This window comes from Danio aesculapii, chromosome 5 (assembly GCF_903798145.1).
Source record: "Danio aesculapii chromosome 5, fDanAes4.1, whole genome shotgun sequence".
NCBI lineage: Eukaryota > Metazoa > Chordata > Actinopteri > Cypriniformes > Danionidae > Danio > Danio aesculapii.
The window spans coordinates 36,458,799-36,476,453 of NC_079439.1; the positions used below are offsets into that span (position 1 = coordinate 36,458,799).

A 17,655-nucleotide genomic window follows, 5' to 3' on the forward strand; every position below is an offset into this window, starting at 1 on the left:
TAAGGAGATAGACTGAACTAATGATAGTCCAGTAAAAGTGTTGAGTTCGATTCAATCACAGTGCAAAAGTCGCCCCTACTTGATTTAAAAACATAGTTATAGATGAATATTTATTTATTTTGCAATAAAAGTTGTACTGGCAAAACATCTCGTGCGCCAATGATGATTACTCATGTTTACAACGTTTGCCACTATCAATCAAAATACTGAAGCTCTGGAGGTTTGCTCTGACTGTAGGGTTTGAATCATTGTGCTGCTGACTAAAGAACAGATGAATTCACATATCAATTGTTCAGTACGGTTTGTTAACATATTTAACAGGTTATCTGAAAAGAACGAATCAGCTCATTTAAACATTGAACATGTCATCTCTGAGCAGGTTAATCATCCAATTCAAAATAACCAGGAATGACAAGTTCTTATGAAATATCGTGGAGTCAAAGTATGATGTTTTGCTTTGGAATGGAGTAAAAGTTTCCTTTTAGCACACTACTCAAACATTATTACAATTGGCATACTATAATAGTGCAAATTGTGGCATACATTTGACTTTTTCCTGAATGAATCAGTGCTCTAAAGAAACTCTTTGAATAAATTATTCCATAACTTAATCATAAGTTCGATTACAACAATGTAGTCTGCAGAAAAAGCCACCAAGAATTGCATCCTAAACGTGCGAACACAGACAGGTGTCAAGCAGTTTGATCAGGATTAAGCAGGTTTGATGTAGATCAAACTGGGAGCGTGCAGAGGACTTTTTTATGAAGGGTTCATGAAGGGGTCTACAACCCTGACACATACATAAACACATAAAAGACACACACGAGGTGCGCAAGAAAGCCGGATGGCTAGCATATGTGGGTAAGCTTTATTTCACTTTGCAAGGAGCAGTGGAAGTGCAGCAGATGTGTTCAGAAGCATGACTGTGTAAACATCTGAATGTTGAATCGCTTTATCGTTAAATCTATCCATACTTTTCCAAACTAGAAATCAACCATCAAGTGGATAAAACATGCACAAATACGTGGAAACACAGCACAATCGAAACCCGATCAGAACACTTACCTGGCTTAATAAACATTAAGTTTACACAGTACTAAATGTAATCAGATATACTACATACTGTATTGCAAGGTCTTTCAGAGGTCAGTGTGTAAACGGATATTTTAGGGGGTGTACAGTGCACTTCGGATTTCAATTTTAGGCCTCAGATTGGAGGTAAACAGATGAATATTAAACATTCTGTTTCAGTAAATTAGTATGAAAAAAATCCAACCATTAAACCATTAACCATTGTTTCTAAAATGACTTCAATGAAAGGTATGCCACGAGCTACTCATTATTGTTTTTTCACCTTGTAATCATAACTAGAAGTGGTATTTTTGATGGGAAATTACAGTCAAAATAATGATTACTGCTGCTTGTTCAAACAACCTGTTTAAAATGAGCTAAAACAACACAATTTTTGCCATTTCTTTGGCCAATGTATTTGTTTTATGTTTAGTTCACTTACATTTGTCCACTATTAAGTTAACTTAAGCATTTTGTGTTGGGACAACATGAAGGAATTGTGTCAGTTCAACTACCTGGTTAGGGGATTAGTAGACACCAGCATGCTTTGCATGGGACTGAATTAAGAGAGAGAGAGAAACGTTAACAATAAAAGTAATTTTAGATGTTTAAAGTTAATAGAAAGATTTGTTTGAGTTTAATCTTCACTTTAGTTTGAAGATTTTTAAGTAATGCTTTCACTGTAAAACCCAACAGTCAACTTTATCAAATGAAATGGGTGTAGTTAACTCAAAATTTACTAAAAGTTAATTCTACTCATTTGAAAAGTTTTGAACCCAGTGTTGAAGGTAATGAGTTACTTCAACATAAATGGAGGAAGTTCACAGTACTCATATAGATAGTTTTTTCTAACTCGTATGGTTTGTAGTAATCGGTTTCCTCAAACGGTTTAGGTTCTCTTCATTTATCGGTTTTACTGTGCTCTAATTATTTTGTTTACTGAAATGGATTAAGTTCACAGCACTCATTAGGATTAATTTTTGAAATGTTTGTTGCAATCAGTTTCCTTAAATGGTGCGTGTTACCTTAACTTTTTGGGTTTTACAGTGTAGTAGTTTAGCCCTTAAATTTGCACTGTAAGCTGAATAACAGTATCTTGCAAAATCTAAATAAATCACTAAATAAATCACTAATAAATTATTGTACAAATAAATTATTTGAACTTAAATGGTTTGTTGAAATCGATTTCCTCAAATGGTTTGAGTTACCTTAACTTATTGGGTTTTACAGTGTTGAGTTTTAAGATTACCACCTTGCAGAAGCAGCCATGTTTTTGGTGTCGGCAGCTTAATTAACAAAAATGCAGATTGCTGCTTTGCTCAGTGAGCAGTAACTGTCCTAAAATGAGTTCTGAGATCAGTCTCAATCAACTGTACATGTAACTCATGAAATATGCTTAAAGATGTCTCTTAGTTCATTTAGGATAAATTCAAGAGACTTCAAAATAGGGCTGTGCGGTTTGGGGAAAATATCTAATTGTGATTTTTTGACAGAAATTGCACATTTTTTTATTTGATTTGAGATTTAATTTTGGAGTCAAGCTTCAGCTCAATAATCTGTATCATAGCTTCTTACAGCTAAAAATGCAGCGAGTGTTAGTTAAAAAAGGAACTGAAAAGAAATTAACTTCCTTAAACATTTATTCAAATGTATTTTTAAATATTCAGCACTTATTTTTCTCTAGAGCAAACAACCCAAATAAAATGACCTTACCTTTCTGTAAACAAGTTGAACTCCAATTAGGAAGATAATGTAGCTCATTATAAAAACAAAAAAATTATTATTATAAAAATACAGAACACTCAGCAAACTAACATGGCTGAAACAACTCTGAAATTGTAATTTGCTTTTGGTTTCCTACTAGATAGTGTCACTGGCAATACTTTTAGTTGACTTTTTAGCAAGACACTCATCACTCAATTGTGCTTACTCAATTGGCTGGTAAGACTATCACACACAGACGGCAGTCAAGCATTTGCTCGGGGCAGGGGAAATTTATTAAATAAATAATTAAAGAATACAAATATATTTCATATTGCAGTCTCTTGTATATAGCTAATCACAACGTTTCAATTGCGATTCGATTAATCGCACAGCCCTACTTCGAAATGTATGACACATAATAGACATACATGATATAATCAGACCTTAAGTTAAATAAAAATACAGATGTTGGATCAACTCAATTGCATTTAATTGTGAAAATAGCTTTTTTAGTTGGTGCTAAACTAATTTAACAGATGGAAATCCTGCCCTCAATTAAATTGTGTTCATCCAATGAGTTATTTTTTTGAGTATAAGCTTAATTTCTGAAGCCGAACAATCAGATCCATGCAAATAAATTAGACAGACAACATAGCATTCTGTAGTATTTCTTATATTTGTATAGATTTATATATTACACATTTATTACTGACACAGAGCGTCATAAAGCAGAAACACACGGCAGAAATATTTGTAAAAATTTACATTAGGTGAGTAAGCCCACAAAAGAAAAAAAATAAATCACAGATGCTTTAACATGCCATTGAACGTGGACATAAAAAGAGACACGAAAGGAGAGACTTGCTTTTAAATGTTTTAAAATGACGTTGAATATTGACGTGATGGCTATAGAAGCAGCAAGAACCAGCTCGCTAACTACACAGCTATTTCATATCTGCTTGAACAAATCCTGAACTACAGAAGCCAATATTTGTGCTGTATTTTGATGCTACATTGACCCGGATGTTCACCAGTCGATTTCTAGCTCTGACACCAACCCCACATTACAAACGGAATACAAATGAATTAAAAATCACATATATAGAAAGGAAAATAGCTCATAAAGACGGCGAGGATTCGGAATACAAAATCTTTAAGTTGTTACTTCGCAAAAAAAGTGTTAGGCTGCTTTCAAAAAAAGTTCCTGCTGAAAACAAGACGTAATTCGAGGTTGTTTTCAGATGCGTGAAGATCCTTCATTGTTGGCATTTAGTGTTTATTAGAGTTTCTCGTTTTAAGGTACAAATGGTGTCTGCTTTCGCTGGGATTGGGGAAGCCCTTAGAGACGTGGTCCTCAACAGAGGATAAGGCAAAATAACCCTTGCACTGGGGAACCGAGCCCCTTTTAAAGCACTGTGAATGCTCACCGCTGGGTTCAAGCACACATTAAGAAACATGAACTCTCGATGGCAGAGATACGACTGTGTGGTACAAAACACATCATCAAAAGGGTTCAAGCTAATTCATTAAAGACCTTGCGCACATTTGAAGTTTTCTCATCCATTGGCTCATTGCATCATTGTGCTTTTCCATCTATATTTGGCAAACCTGCTCAAAGCGATTACATCATTTGAGCCATCATTTAAGAAACTAACGGGTTATTAGTAATATATTAAAATAGACGTGACGGCACATTTGGTGAAAACATGAAAACGCTGTCCCTTAACATTACAATGGTAGTCTGATGTGAAGAAGCTACACTGAAAACGTGCACGTCTGTAATTTATATTAATATGGAAAGATTCAAAACATTTTGGTCTGTTCATCAACAAAGATCCCTCTAAACAGTCAGGTCAGTGCTTGTAATTTGGATAATATCACAGTGAATAATTGCTATGGATATTTTGGTTGATACTGACATGCCATCTATAAGGCCTGAGCTTATAGAAGCACTCGGAGGACATCTACAATGACAACTGTTTAGGTAAAGCCCTGAATAGGAGTTTGAAGGACCAAGGCTAAAGTTTAGGCAGTGTTTTCCCTTCGGTATCCCATCAGGAAGCATAACGAACTGAACTGGCACTGAAAATAGAAAGAGAAAAGGTCACCATCTAAAAAAGGGGGGTTCTTTTAGACTTAAACATGCCCTTGTTTTCCTGTTCGATTATTTTAAGTAACAGAAAAGAGGCACTGAGGTCAGTCTATAAGTTTTCCTTTGCTGTTAAGCAAGACATGTGACTAACTAGTAGGTTTTTTGACATTGCTAAAGTGAAAATGGCACTAAACTTAAAACAAAGTGTATTTTTGAAAGCTTTTACCTTCATTGCACATTCAAAACGAAAAGAAGAAACGTTAAACAATAGATTTTAGGGGAAATACATGTAAATGTAGCAGACAGATGTGCAATGCTCAGCTATGGAAAAGACTGTGGCATTCAAGAAGTAAGGCTTTCTTGTGAGTGTGAAGTGATCTATCGCTGAAGCATTTTCTCTCCTTTTATTCTCCGTTTTGTTCTCCTCATTTTCACTGTGACTGACTTTTCAGTGAATACAAATGGAGAAATGAATGCTTAACAAACATCCAGAACGATTGTTAGTGCATTTTTTTTGTCCTTTTTTTTGCTTAGATATGGTGTACGTTTATACACAATTCATATTACAAATTGTTAACTATACATATCAAAATAACAAACGCTACCGTTCTGACTTTATAAAAGTCTGAATAGATCAAAACGATTAATAATTTCATTCACCGATCTCCTGACATTCCTTCTTTTTTTTCTTTTCTGTTTCTTTTTTTATTTTTCTTTGTACACAGTGTTTGATACTCAGTGCTACGTTACTGTAGTATAAAAATCTCGATTCTCCAGAAAAGTGCTTCACTGGATCTGGATCGTTGAGAACGTGGAGAGGAAACAGAAGCATGAGAGGCCTTCACCCAGACAGCCCTCGTTTTCCATCCCCCCTAACGATCCTCCATCGATATCATTGAGAACCAGCGATAGAATAGATGAATGAACAGAAATTAACCTCCAGAATCCCTGTGTTTGGAAGCGCACAGACCTCAGATCTCAGCAGTCAGCCATGTAGCGGCCTGTGAATGCAACAAACACACATCAACTCCTTTTCAAAGGCAAAATTAAATATAAGTATTGAACATGTCATGACATTCACTGGGAAATATATTTCTAAAGGCACTCTTGACATAAAATAGATCCAGATTTTGGTAAAAACCCAAACCATCCAAGCAAACAAATAAAAAAAAATCTGAAATTAAGTTGTATTAAGAATGGATTGACACAAGGAGAAAGTACTGAAATGTATTTAATATTAATATAATAATATTAATTAATAATAAATATTAATTAATATAATAATATAACCTTTTTTTTGTAATGACAGCTTGTATGGAAAATCAAGTCGCATGCATTGCTCTTGTGTGATTTATTTCCTATCGGATTCAGGTCAGGTGATTGGCTGAGTCATTCAAGCAGCTTTATTTTCTTTTGTGAAACCAACTTTCAAGCCCTGTTTTCTTGGCTGCGTTTGGGATGGTAGTCTTGCTGAAATGTCCATCCTGGTTTCACCTTCATCATCTGTAATGTCGGTGTTGGGACTGAAGCAGCTAATATTCATTTACACTAATGAAAGGCCGAGGGTTGCTGAATAACTACTGAAAGTTTTTCAGCTGCTGTCTGGGCTTGCCATGTCTTTTTTACACATCCCTTTCTTCATGTGTTCAACACTTTTTCCTGTGTCATTTCATATTATTAAACCCACTTTAATTTCTAAACTAATAAGCTTTGTTTTAGTTACTTTGGTTGTTATCAACATCTGGTGCAATTTTCAAGTCAACAGCACCTTTAGAAATATGTGATGTGATATGATGTGTTCAAAATACTTTACCTGTTGTATGACTGAAAACTCACATTAAAATGTTCTGAAGTATACATTAATATGATCTCAAACCATTTTAGTTATGGTGTATTTAGTGATTAGGTAAAATTATAACCATCCTTACCAGTGGCAAATCTCTTTTTATTGAGGGAGAGCCGATATCCGGAGCCAGCTAGTTCCATATCGACCCCAGAGAGAGAGCTGCCCTCGCTGAAGAACTGAACCGCTAGGGTAGCAGGGATGGATGGACCTTCAGACAGCTCAAACTTTGCCCTCAGTAAACCAGAGCCTGACACGCACGCACAAACAAAGTAAACACAGAGTAAACACTGAAATGTTTTGTGCCAAATGACCTTTAAGCCTCTATGACGTATTCCCAGGGATGCAAACACTCACCGGGGGTGAAAAAGGAAAAGAAAAGAAACCAGCAATCATTCATTTTGCTGCTTTGAGACAAAAGATTTAAGTAAAGCAGAAATGTGCAGAGTCTATACTCAACATTTAATCACTCATAGGTTGAGCATGTACACTAAATCTGCAAACTACATTAAATGCCAAAAACTGCTAGGATTATTATCAATTCTGTGAGTTTTTGTTTTCATAGAAATGTTTAACAGAGCAAGGACATTTTCACAGTATATACAGTACTATAATATTTTTTTCCTCTGGAGACAGTTGTTTCTGGAATAAAAACTAAATTTTTAATAATAAAAAATAATTAAAGTCAATGTATTTTGCCCCTTAAGAATTCGTTTTTGATTGGCTACAGAACAAACCACTGCTGCCCATCGATTCAATAATTAACCTATTGTGTCCAGCTAACCTAATTAACCTAGCTAAGCCTTTAAATAGCACTTTAAGATGAATACTAGTGTGTTGCAAAATAACTAGTAAAATATTATTTACTGTCATCATAGCAAAGATAAAAGAAATTAAATATTAATACTATTATCTTGGCGTCATGGTGGCGCAGTGTAGAAAGATCGCCTCACAACAAGAAGGTCGCTAGTTTGAGTCTCGGCTGGGTCAGTTGGCATTTCTGTGTGGAGTTTGCATGTTCTTCCTGTGTTGGGATGGGTTTCCTCCGGGTGTTCCGGTTTCCCCCACAAGTCCAAAGACATGTGGTGTATAGGTGAATTGGGCAAGCTAAATAGGCCGTAGTGTATGTGTGTGAATGAGTGTGTATGGATGTTTCCCAGTGATGAGTTGCAGCTGGAAGGGCAACTGGTGGGTAAAAACATATGCTGGATAAGTTGGCGGTTCATTCCGCTGTGGTGACCCCTGATTAATAAAGGGACTAAGCTGAAAAGAAAATGAATACTTTTATCTTTAAAAATATGTATTTCAATTGGGAAATATTTGAAAAAGAATTAAACTAAATTAATTTCCACAGGAGGGCTTTTCATTTTGCAATCAACGGTATGTAGTCATGTGAATGCTTAAAAAGAAAAGAAACATAATAACTTCCTGATCTTCATTATCTTACAGTATCTAAGGGGGAAAAATTGCGTCACGTGGTGCATTTTTTCCTCAAACTTTGGACAGGTTACCCCTGCCCACCCACTCCTCATTTCTAGAAATTCCTAGGATCTAGGTGAATCCCAGTACTGACCAATCTTGAATTCAAATGTCAAATTTTTCAGAAAGGTGACAAGTTTGCATCCCTGTATTTCAATCTCTCTGAAAACAATGTTAATGAAGGTATTTTTGCATCCAAAATGGACCACTGTCAGTTATTCTTTTATCGTGTTATAGGTTTTGCATTTTGACAGTTACAGTGTTACAGCTGTACATGGCACCATGAGAATTTCTCTCAAATGACCTAATGAGTAAGGTCATAAACACTCAAAAAACGCTAGCAGTAAATCAACATGAAACATTAAGGAGCAGTGTTTGTTCTTACCTTCATTTTCAGACTTGTCTGAGATGTCACTCAGTTTCCACAAGGACTTATTCTGTTCTGCGTTCCTAAATAAAACACAAAATTATACAAGAGTTAAAAAGACATTTTAGGATCAGTTCGATTTGTTGTTTGAAATAAACTAATAGGATAAAACAATAATGTTGTAAAAAATGCATTCACTAACAAGAAATAAGAACGAACAATACTTAGACAGCAATTATTAATCATAGTTCAACATTTACTAATGCACTAGTGACTTGAGTGAGTTAATAACTAATAATAAGTTACTTCATTTTCATTAACTAACGTTAACAAAGATGGATAATAAATGTAATGTACTCATTGTTCGATTGTGTTAGCAAATACATAAACTACTGGAACCTTACAGTAAAGTGTTACTATTAATACTTTCATTTAGGAAGGATGCATTCAAAATCAATAGTCACTGTAAAGACTTTATATAAAGTAAGTATTTCTGAAAGATCATGTGACGCTGAAGACTGAAGGAATGGTCGCTGAAAATTCAGAAATCCCAGAAATAATTAACAAAATATATTTAAATATAAAACAGTTATTTGAAATTGGTGATATTATTTGACATTAATAATGTTGTACTGTATTTTAGACAAATGCAGCTTCCAAAATCTTATCAAACCCAATCGTTTTTAATGATAATATATATTTCATACTCAATATTACAATGAACAGGTTGTTTATTTGCTTTACAAAATAGTGTGTGTCTGTGTGTTTTTTTGTTTATGTGTTTTGCCTCTCCAACTCACCAGATGGCACTGGGGAGAGACTGCATGTTCATCACCCCACCATTGACGGGCACTAACACCTGTACATTGGTGAGAGGTGCGGGCGGCTGCATGGCCTCTGGATTGTATCTGTAGTCCACTCGCAAGTCTGTAGTGCTACGAGAACACTTCCAATACACCACCAGGTTCAGAGGCGTCGACTGAATCCCATTTGAACACACCTGAAAAAAAAAGACATAAAAAATTATTCACCATGGTTTATCATTAACATGATTAACGTAATGAAATATTTGTACAGATCTTCTACAGTGCAAGATATATATTTGTATTTTTTTTTAATTATCGGAATGTGCTGGGACTTAGATTTCAAAGAGATTTATATAATGCAACTAAAATCAAGCAGGTAAATTATTTTGCATAGAGAATGGCACAAAAACACACCACTAGTTTCAGTTCTTAATGAAGTACCTTGATTTAATTCTGATGTTGGGTGTAATGTGTACTGTTTAAATTTAAAGGAATATTTTACCCCAAAATTAAAACTTTCTCTGAAGTGGTTCCAAACCTTTAATAGTTTCATTTTTATACTAATAAATGAAGATATTTTGATGAATGTTGGAAACTGGTAGCCATAGAAATCCTCAGTAGGAAAAACAACACTATGGATATCAATGACTACCACTTTCCAACTTGCTTTAAAATGTCTTGTTTTGAGTTCATCAGAAGAAAGAAACTGGTTTGGAAGAAACGAACAAAAGTAAGAAACAAGTTTGGAACAAGTGATGACAAAAATGTTATCTTTGGAGCAAACTATCCATTTGAGAGTTTATTAAGGAGTGAGAGGTACTAGAATGAAGTTCTTTTTTGAAACGTTCATCGTACTTAAATATACTCATACACATTATGAGCTCTATTTTAACGATCTAGGCCCGAAATCTAAAGTGCATGGCGCAAAAGCATTTGCACTTAAAAATAAGCTTTGTGTCGCAAGGTCTAACAGGGTTGTGCTTATTCTCTTCATGAGCTATGGGTGTGTTTTGAGCATAACGTGCATTAAAACAATCAGAGTCTCATCTCCCATTCCCTTTAATTGTCAGTTGCTTTTTACATGGAGGACTTTGTAAGTGGAAAAACTGAATGCTTCACTAGCGAGAAAACAGTTAAACAGACCATCTGCAGCATAAGGATAAGGAACGAGCCTCCTCCATTCGGCCTCTTTACTTTCTCTTTACTTTACTTTTACTCTTTACTCCTTTACTTTCGTGAAGACATCCATTAGCTTACATATTACATTTCATTTGTTAAGCGCAAAACTCTGTTTCAAAACTGTTTCTAAATTCAGTTCTAATTTTCAGAAAACAAATAAATGAACAATAATAACTAAGTGTGGTCCAATAACTGAGTTATATCCAAACACGCGTCCTATTCTTATGCCCCATATGGTGATGCATATGTGTCCAAAACCCGACAGGCGGACAAATCTAAACCACTTATAATAATAACAATAATAATAAAAATACTACTACTAATAATAACATTACACAAATGCAAATTCTCATGAATAAACTGAAAAAAGCCCCCCGGACATGAAGGAGGCATGGAGGTAGTGGTTTTTATATTTATATAGAAATTTATAAATTTTGTAACATTTTAATCCTTTCATTGTTTTTCATATGTAAAGATATTTGTGGATTGCTGTGCATCCTGTGTGTATTAAGCAATGTGTAAGCGTTTGAACCTACATAGGTGCATAACTAACGTGTTCTGTGCCGGACTTTAGACCAGCTTTTAGTTTGTCAATGTTGCAGTCTATTTCAGTTCTTCAAAATAGCAGCGCACCAACAATGCGCCTTAACACACCTCCTCTTTAGACCGGCACGCCTATGAGTTCACAAAGTGGCACAAATGGATTTACTATTTCAATGTGCCGCAAAACGTGAAAAATAGAGTTGCACTAGTCTGAAAATAGCAACAAATTGTACCAAACATGTCTTGCGCCTTATTACGCCATGTGTAGGATAGGGCCCTATATCTGAATTCAATTAAAGCTAAAAACATATCTTTTCAATCAGTGTTTTGTATAATGAACCCCAAAGGCTCTGTGTGTTTGTTTTGTGATTGTGAATGTCAGCTATGTTAAACGACCTTGAGTTATAGAAAGGTGCTATAAAAATAAAACTTCTATACAATGCAAGTGACATCAATGCAGCTTGTGCAGCAACTTGACTCGTCTGTGTTTAGTTTCATTGATTTGACAGTGCAACACATAATCAGATTAATCTTATCTTCCATAACACAAAGTAAGGATACTGTAATACTAACAAGCTTTACTCACGTTTCTTAAAAACATACATAGACTAACAGTTGTACTGCAAACTGGTAACTGTGTGAAAGGCTGTGAACCTGGTACTTCAGGATGTCCACGTTGTAATAGGATGCGGCAGGGTTTTGCTCAGAGCTCTTCCTGAGGAACGACGTTAATGCAGGCATATTCAGCCAGAAGTCCTTTGTGTTTGTGTCACTCTGGGAGGAGTCACTGGACACACACACACACAGAGAAAACACTATTAGGAGTTTAATAATTCATTGCTGCGTGTCATTGTAGCAGCATGGAGCAACTAACTCTACTGCAGCTGCTCAGCTATTAAATCACAAATCCCTCTTGATTTGATTAGTCATGCCTGGGAGCTGCTGGCACGAAATCGCAACAAGAACAACAAGAAAAAAGGTGAGGGTCGGTTTAGCTAAAGCACAGCCTTCAGGACTAAAATAAGGATGTTACAAAAAACGTACAAACCATTACTCTAATCATATTCTTATATCCCCTGCAGTTTTTTCTTTATATTTATTTAATCATAAATGCAGTAAAAAGATTTTAACATAAAATAGTTGGATAATATATTGGAGAAGAATGCATAATTATAATGATGATAATACATTTGTGTTAAACATCTGCAGAAACTGACCTGTGCAGTAGTTGCTGGTTGGGCATGATTTGCTCTAATCTGCTGGCGTTTAAGAGTTTGAAGCTGAGTACAGCAGGAGAAGGACTAGAGGTGAAAATCTTGATGATGCCACTGGGGAAGGACAGGGTCATGTCTCCTGTGATCTTCACTATGCACCTAAAAACCACATTCAAAAAAAGACTAGTTTAAAGAGAGTACAATTAAATATTCAGATCTTCTTCAGTACTTAATTATTTTAAAATGCATTCTTTAAAGATTTAATTCTTTTATTATGCATTAGGGCTGCACGATATTTGATAAAACGGATATACACAATCTCACTGCAATTCGTAACTTTTTGATTTAGTGGCTAATTCGTATGAATTCATATGATCTCATCTCGTAAAATTTAATATGATTTGCTCATCCCCCAATGACAGTTGGGTTTAGGGGCGGGGTTGGGTGCCACGCCTCCTTTTTAAAATTTTACATTTTCGTACGACTAAACTCAGCTAAACTTAGCAAATACAAATTATTCAAAAACAACACACAACATAAAGCCTACAGTCAGTGCAAACCTCTCATCTGTATCTTTAATCTTCACCAGCACATGTAACCTTTCGTTAGAGAGTAATTCTGTCATTCCGAGTTCATAATAGTCCAAAAAGTGATGATAATAGTTAAACATGGCAGTTTTTTCATGTTTTAGGTTGCTGAAAGAATCATTTGCTCCTTTGTTTTTTCGGCTTCTCCTTTTGTTTTTTCGCACTTCCCATCCTTTCAGAAACTGACAAACGCGAGAGTGATGTCAGAAGCACTTCAATAATCATATGCACGTTATTATCATCAGCTCAAGAAGTTTGTCATTTCAAATATAGACGCGGACGCAAGCTTTCTGGAGAAAATCAAACCGCACGCACTTTTAGACGACCTCGTAAAACAACAACAGGACACAGCAGATTTTGTTCTTCTTGGCTTTGTGGCTGTTCATCAAGATGACAAGGTTTGTTTGAGATCGTGCTTGTTATTATATATATATATATATATATATATATATATATATATATATATATATATATATATATATATATATATATATATATATATATATTAAACCAATAGCGTTCAATTGTGCATCTAGCCTTTTGGTACATTTTTGGTACTTTTTGACAGTGGAAACGGCCATAAAAGCACACCGAACCACTCAGTGGAAACGGCCCTTTATGTCCAGACATTGAATAATCACAATACTTTTCCAAATATCTACATTCTTAAATCAAGAAACATTTTTTAGACAAGCAAAAATATTGTTTAGTTTTCAGAAATAATAGCTCAAAATCAATGTAAATTTTCTTTAAAACAAGCAAAGTAATCTGTCAGTTGGGTTAGCAAAAGAATATTGTTTTTGATATGAATATGATTTTGAAATGTAGATATTTGAACTACAAATAAGACAAAACTAATAAGACAGGCATTTTTTGCAGTGCAAATGTGAAACACTGAATAGTCTTCATCGTAAAAAATATTAAATATAATTAATAATGGTTACACCTCCAAACAACACAATTTCTTGTCCCTAAATGTTTTGAACTCTCTTGAAATGCTCACGGTCACAGGCCTGAAAAGCACATGCTGATGATACTTTGACTCTATTATGGTTAAACTCTGCAGTGACTCTACAAATCCCATGTGTTATGTGGCTCCTGGTCAGCTATAATTCAGACTCAACACTGCACATCCTGCAATTTCATTGCTGAAACAATATATTGTGTAGCCCTACTCCATATGATCTTTAGCAGGTCAGTTGTTGTGAAACTCACTTGCTTGGATCTGCTCCTTTGAAATAGGCATTGACTGACTCCGTGAATGCTACCGCAATAGGCAATGCATCTTGGGAAGCTAGAGTCACTGGACTGGGCCCACGAGATGTTCCTATGAGAAGGATAGAAAAAGTAAATAAGTAAAACAAAAAAACACACATGACCAAAATGTGCAATGTGAATCAGTTCTTCACAGTGACAAACACAGACAGATCTACAGGAAAAAAGCAATTTTGTGAGCCACATCATTTTTGTCATGCATCTTCAACAGCCACAATAACACAATAGTCATGTTTTATTGATTAGAGCTTATCCACATTAGTTTGAGGCCAGTAAAACACACTGATGATTAAACAGTGAGTCGTAGAATGGGAGAAGGTGTGGTTTTAGGGGTGAGGTTGGGTGCTCAGGGACAGATGATGATCATCCATGAGTCAGTTAGTGAGTTAAAACAAAATGTCCTTCTAGGCTTTTTCCACTGTACCTGCCGGAGTCTCACATCTCTTCTCAAACGTGGGCAGTTTCCCCACGAACACATCGTCCTCTTAAATGTGAGAATGAAAGGAAGGAAACCACAAAAGGAAAGAAAAAAACAGGGGCGAGAGCACAGCCCGCCAGTTACATGGTGAGGATGGAGTGATCTGGTGAGTGATGCGTTAACAGTATGATGAAATACAATGTGTACATTATTATTTGTGCATGCCACTTTTTCTAACCCTAGCCCTCAGTTTAAAATACAAGCCTAAGGGAGGGGAAAGTAAAGTGGGGACCAGTATGACTATAATGTGAATTTCTAAAGGACTAGCTACTTTGACTAGACCCTAAAATAATTTGTACAGCGCCTGGGGGTTTAATGGATGCAACCTTGGGAACACAAAGCATAAGATAGTTTAAGGAAATATCCAGGCCACCTCTGAGTTATTCTTAAAACAAATTGGACAGTCTGGACAGGGCTGTCTCAGAGGAGGTGCTGCCATTCCTCAAAACGCCTAACCCTAACCTATCCTAACACAACATTTTACTAAAATTGAATTATTCAAATGCGCAAGCTTGCTTATTCCACCATTATAATCTCAATTCAGACAGTTTTTCTCTGGCATTTGAGTTTATGATATTTAGATATAAACTTAAAATAGTGACTAGTTGTGAGATGCAAACTCATAATTTTGATCACATTTATTTTAGAGTCTGAATTCCAAGATATAAAGTTAAAATTGCAGGAAAAAGGACAGAATTATTAGATTTAACTTGTGATAAAAAGGTTAAGAAAACACGAATTAACTCAAAATGTGAGAAAACCGAATCGCCCCTAACTTGAAAAATGCCAGAATTTTGAGATACAAATTCAAAATATGTAGGAAACAAAGTCAGAATTTTAAGATACTGATGATGCAAAAATATAAACAGATTTGTGAGAGCTTTTTCAAATTTACTCTACCTGGTAAAGTTTGGGGTCAGTGGGATTTTTAAATGTTTTAAAATAAGCTTCTCCGCGCACCAAGGCTGCAATTATTTCATCAATAATACAGTACAAATTATAAAATCGTGAAATGTTATTGCACTATAAAATAACTGTTCAAAAGTAGTTTATCATTTAATTTAATCATTTATATACAGTGATTTTAAAGATGATTTTTTAGCTTCATTACTCCAGTCTTCAGAGTCACATGATCCTTCAGAAATCACTCTAATATTAATTGTTATTGTTATTATTATTATTAATGGTAATAGTAATAAAAGCAATAATGACTAGAGTAATAATTTCATTTGAAACTACATACAATAAGTAATAAATAAACATTAAATGATATATATTTAACTTTTTTTTTTTCATTTAATAAATGCCGCCTTGATGAACAGAATGCTTTAAATTATTAAATAAAATTAATAAAAAGAAAAAAGAAAAATGACCCTAAACTTTTGACTGGTAGTGTACATAACTTCTGTTTTATTCCATGGCAGGAGCTTGCTTCCAAAAATAATTTAATATATATCAGTCATGATTTTATTGTTGTAAAAATGAATGAATAAATGTCATAAATAATATTTTAAAAAGTTTAAGTATTGCCTTATGATGTGAATGATGATGATGATGTGAAAACAAACTGTGTATGTTGATGCAAATGTTTGTGTGTGTATGTGTGTGTGAGACTCACCGACAGTGGGTGTGTTGCTGGCGCTCAGAGAGGTGTTGGAGCTGAGAGAAGAGGAGCTCTCGGCACGAGCCAGCGGAGCAGCAGGAGGAGGACTGGAGTTTAACAGCTTAGGAGGACTGAACGGCCGGCCCTGCAGAAAACAAAACAACTACCTGATCAACAATTCACAGCATTCACTCTTCATTCCGTCCCATCTTAGGAAATGGGTTATTAGGAAAGATCTGCTTTACTCACAGACTCAGTGATGCCAGTCAGCTTGCCCGTGGCCAGTTTGGGCCGTGATAATGGTCTTGGAGGCGGGACTATAGATGATGTGCCCAGGGGAGTGGTCGGTCTGTTTGGAGGCGGAACTGTGAATGCAAAAAAAAAAAGGGAAATATTGTTAGAACCACAAGGGGACTGGAAAAAAGGGGGAAATAAGAAGGCAGGAGGCACTCTCTGAATCATTATTGCAGAAAACATTCAAAATGCTGCTATAATGAGTTTGACATCAGAAAACAAGCTAAAGGTCTAAATGTTAATTAAACATTTTGTTTATACCTTGCAAATGTTGTTGTGCATTCACATGCAATCAGTCACAATATAAATGTATTTTTTCTTATATTGCAAAATTAAATACAACCAGAAAGTAAATGCAGAAAATAAGAATAAGGAAAAACAAGTGAATAAACACAATAGAAACATGCATCTCCTAAACCATCTTAGTCATGGTGTTTGAAATGCTATTAGCATGAGTTACTTTGTATGGCTGACAAAATAAGAAAAAAGAAAAAGACAAAAAAAAAAATAAATCAATCATACCAAATTTTAGCCACACATCATCTTACTACATCCAGCTAACAGTGATTAAGATGAGTGTTTACACCTCTTAAAAACTAACTATTTGATTAAACATATATTAATGCAGAAAATGTATTTGGAGGGGAAAACAGAAATAAAGTATATTGAAACAAACAAACCAAAGGTGGACCATGTATTTTCTTACTGTATGTATCTAGCTAAACAGAAAGACTGTGATGGATTACAGAAGATTATATTATTAGATTTTCACAGAAAAAGAGATGCATTTGAGATTTGCATTTTTGAGTGATTTTACAGTTTCTTTGCATAGCCCAAACACACATCTTAATAAAAACAGGAATATATACAGTTGAAGTCAGAATTATTAGCTGGTTTTAAAATATTTCCCAAATGATGTTTAATAGAGCAAGGAAATGTTCACAATACGTCTGATAATATTTTTTCTTCTGGAGAAAGTCTTATTTGTTTTATTTCGGCTAGAATAAAAGCAGTTTTTAATTTTTTAAAAACCATTTTAAGGTCAAAATTATTAGCCCCTTTAAGCCCTTTTTTTCCGATAGTCTACCGAACAAACCATCATTATACAATACCTTGCCTA

At 34.9% G+C, this 17,655-nt stretch overlaps 1 protein-coding gene across 9 annotated transcripts in view; it reads right to left on the minus strand.

Moving 5' to 3' along the window:
- Positions 1-4,325: 4,325 nt before the first annotated feature.
- Positions 4,326-17,655, minus strand: part of fcho2 (FCH and mu domain containing endocytic adaptor 2) — a 74,122-nt gene continuing 60,792 nt past the window's right edge. For 7 of the 9 annotated variants that reach the window (XM_056458072.1, XM_056458077.1, XM_056458071.1 and 4 more), the window contains 10 exons: positions 16,491-16,606; positions 16,257-16,386; positions 14,585-14,644; positions 14,101-14,212; positions 12,302-12,457; positions 11,739-11,871; positions 9,357-9,556; positions 8,575-8,639; positions 6,796-6,960; positions 4,326-5,868 (listed from right to left, as the gene is read on the minus strand). In XM_056458072.1, coding sequence (XP_056314047.1) covers positions 5,846-5,868; positions 6,796-6,960; positions 8,575-8,639; positions 9,357-9,556; positions 11,739-11,871; positions 12,302-12,457; positions 14,101-14,212; positions 14,585-14,644; positions 16,257-16,386; positions 16,491-16,606 — 1,160 coding nt within the window. In that variant the 3' untranslated portion in view covers positions 4,326-5,845. The remainder of the gene's footprint in view (positions 5,869-6,795; positions 6,961-8,574; positions 8,640-9,356; positions 9,557-11,738; positions 11,872-12,301; positions 12,458-14,100; positions 14,213-14,584; positions 14,645-16,256; positions 16,387-16,490; positions 16,607-17,655) is intronic. The other 2 variants (XM_056458078.1, XM_056458073.1) reach the window with 1 other exon arrangement.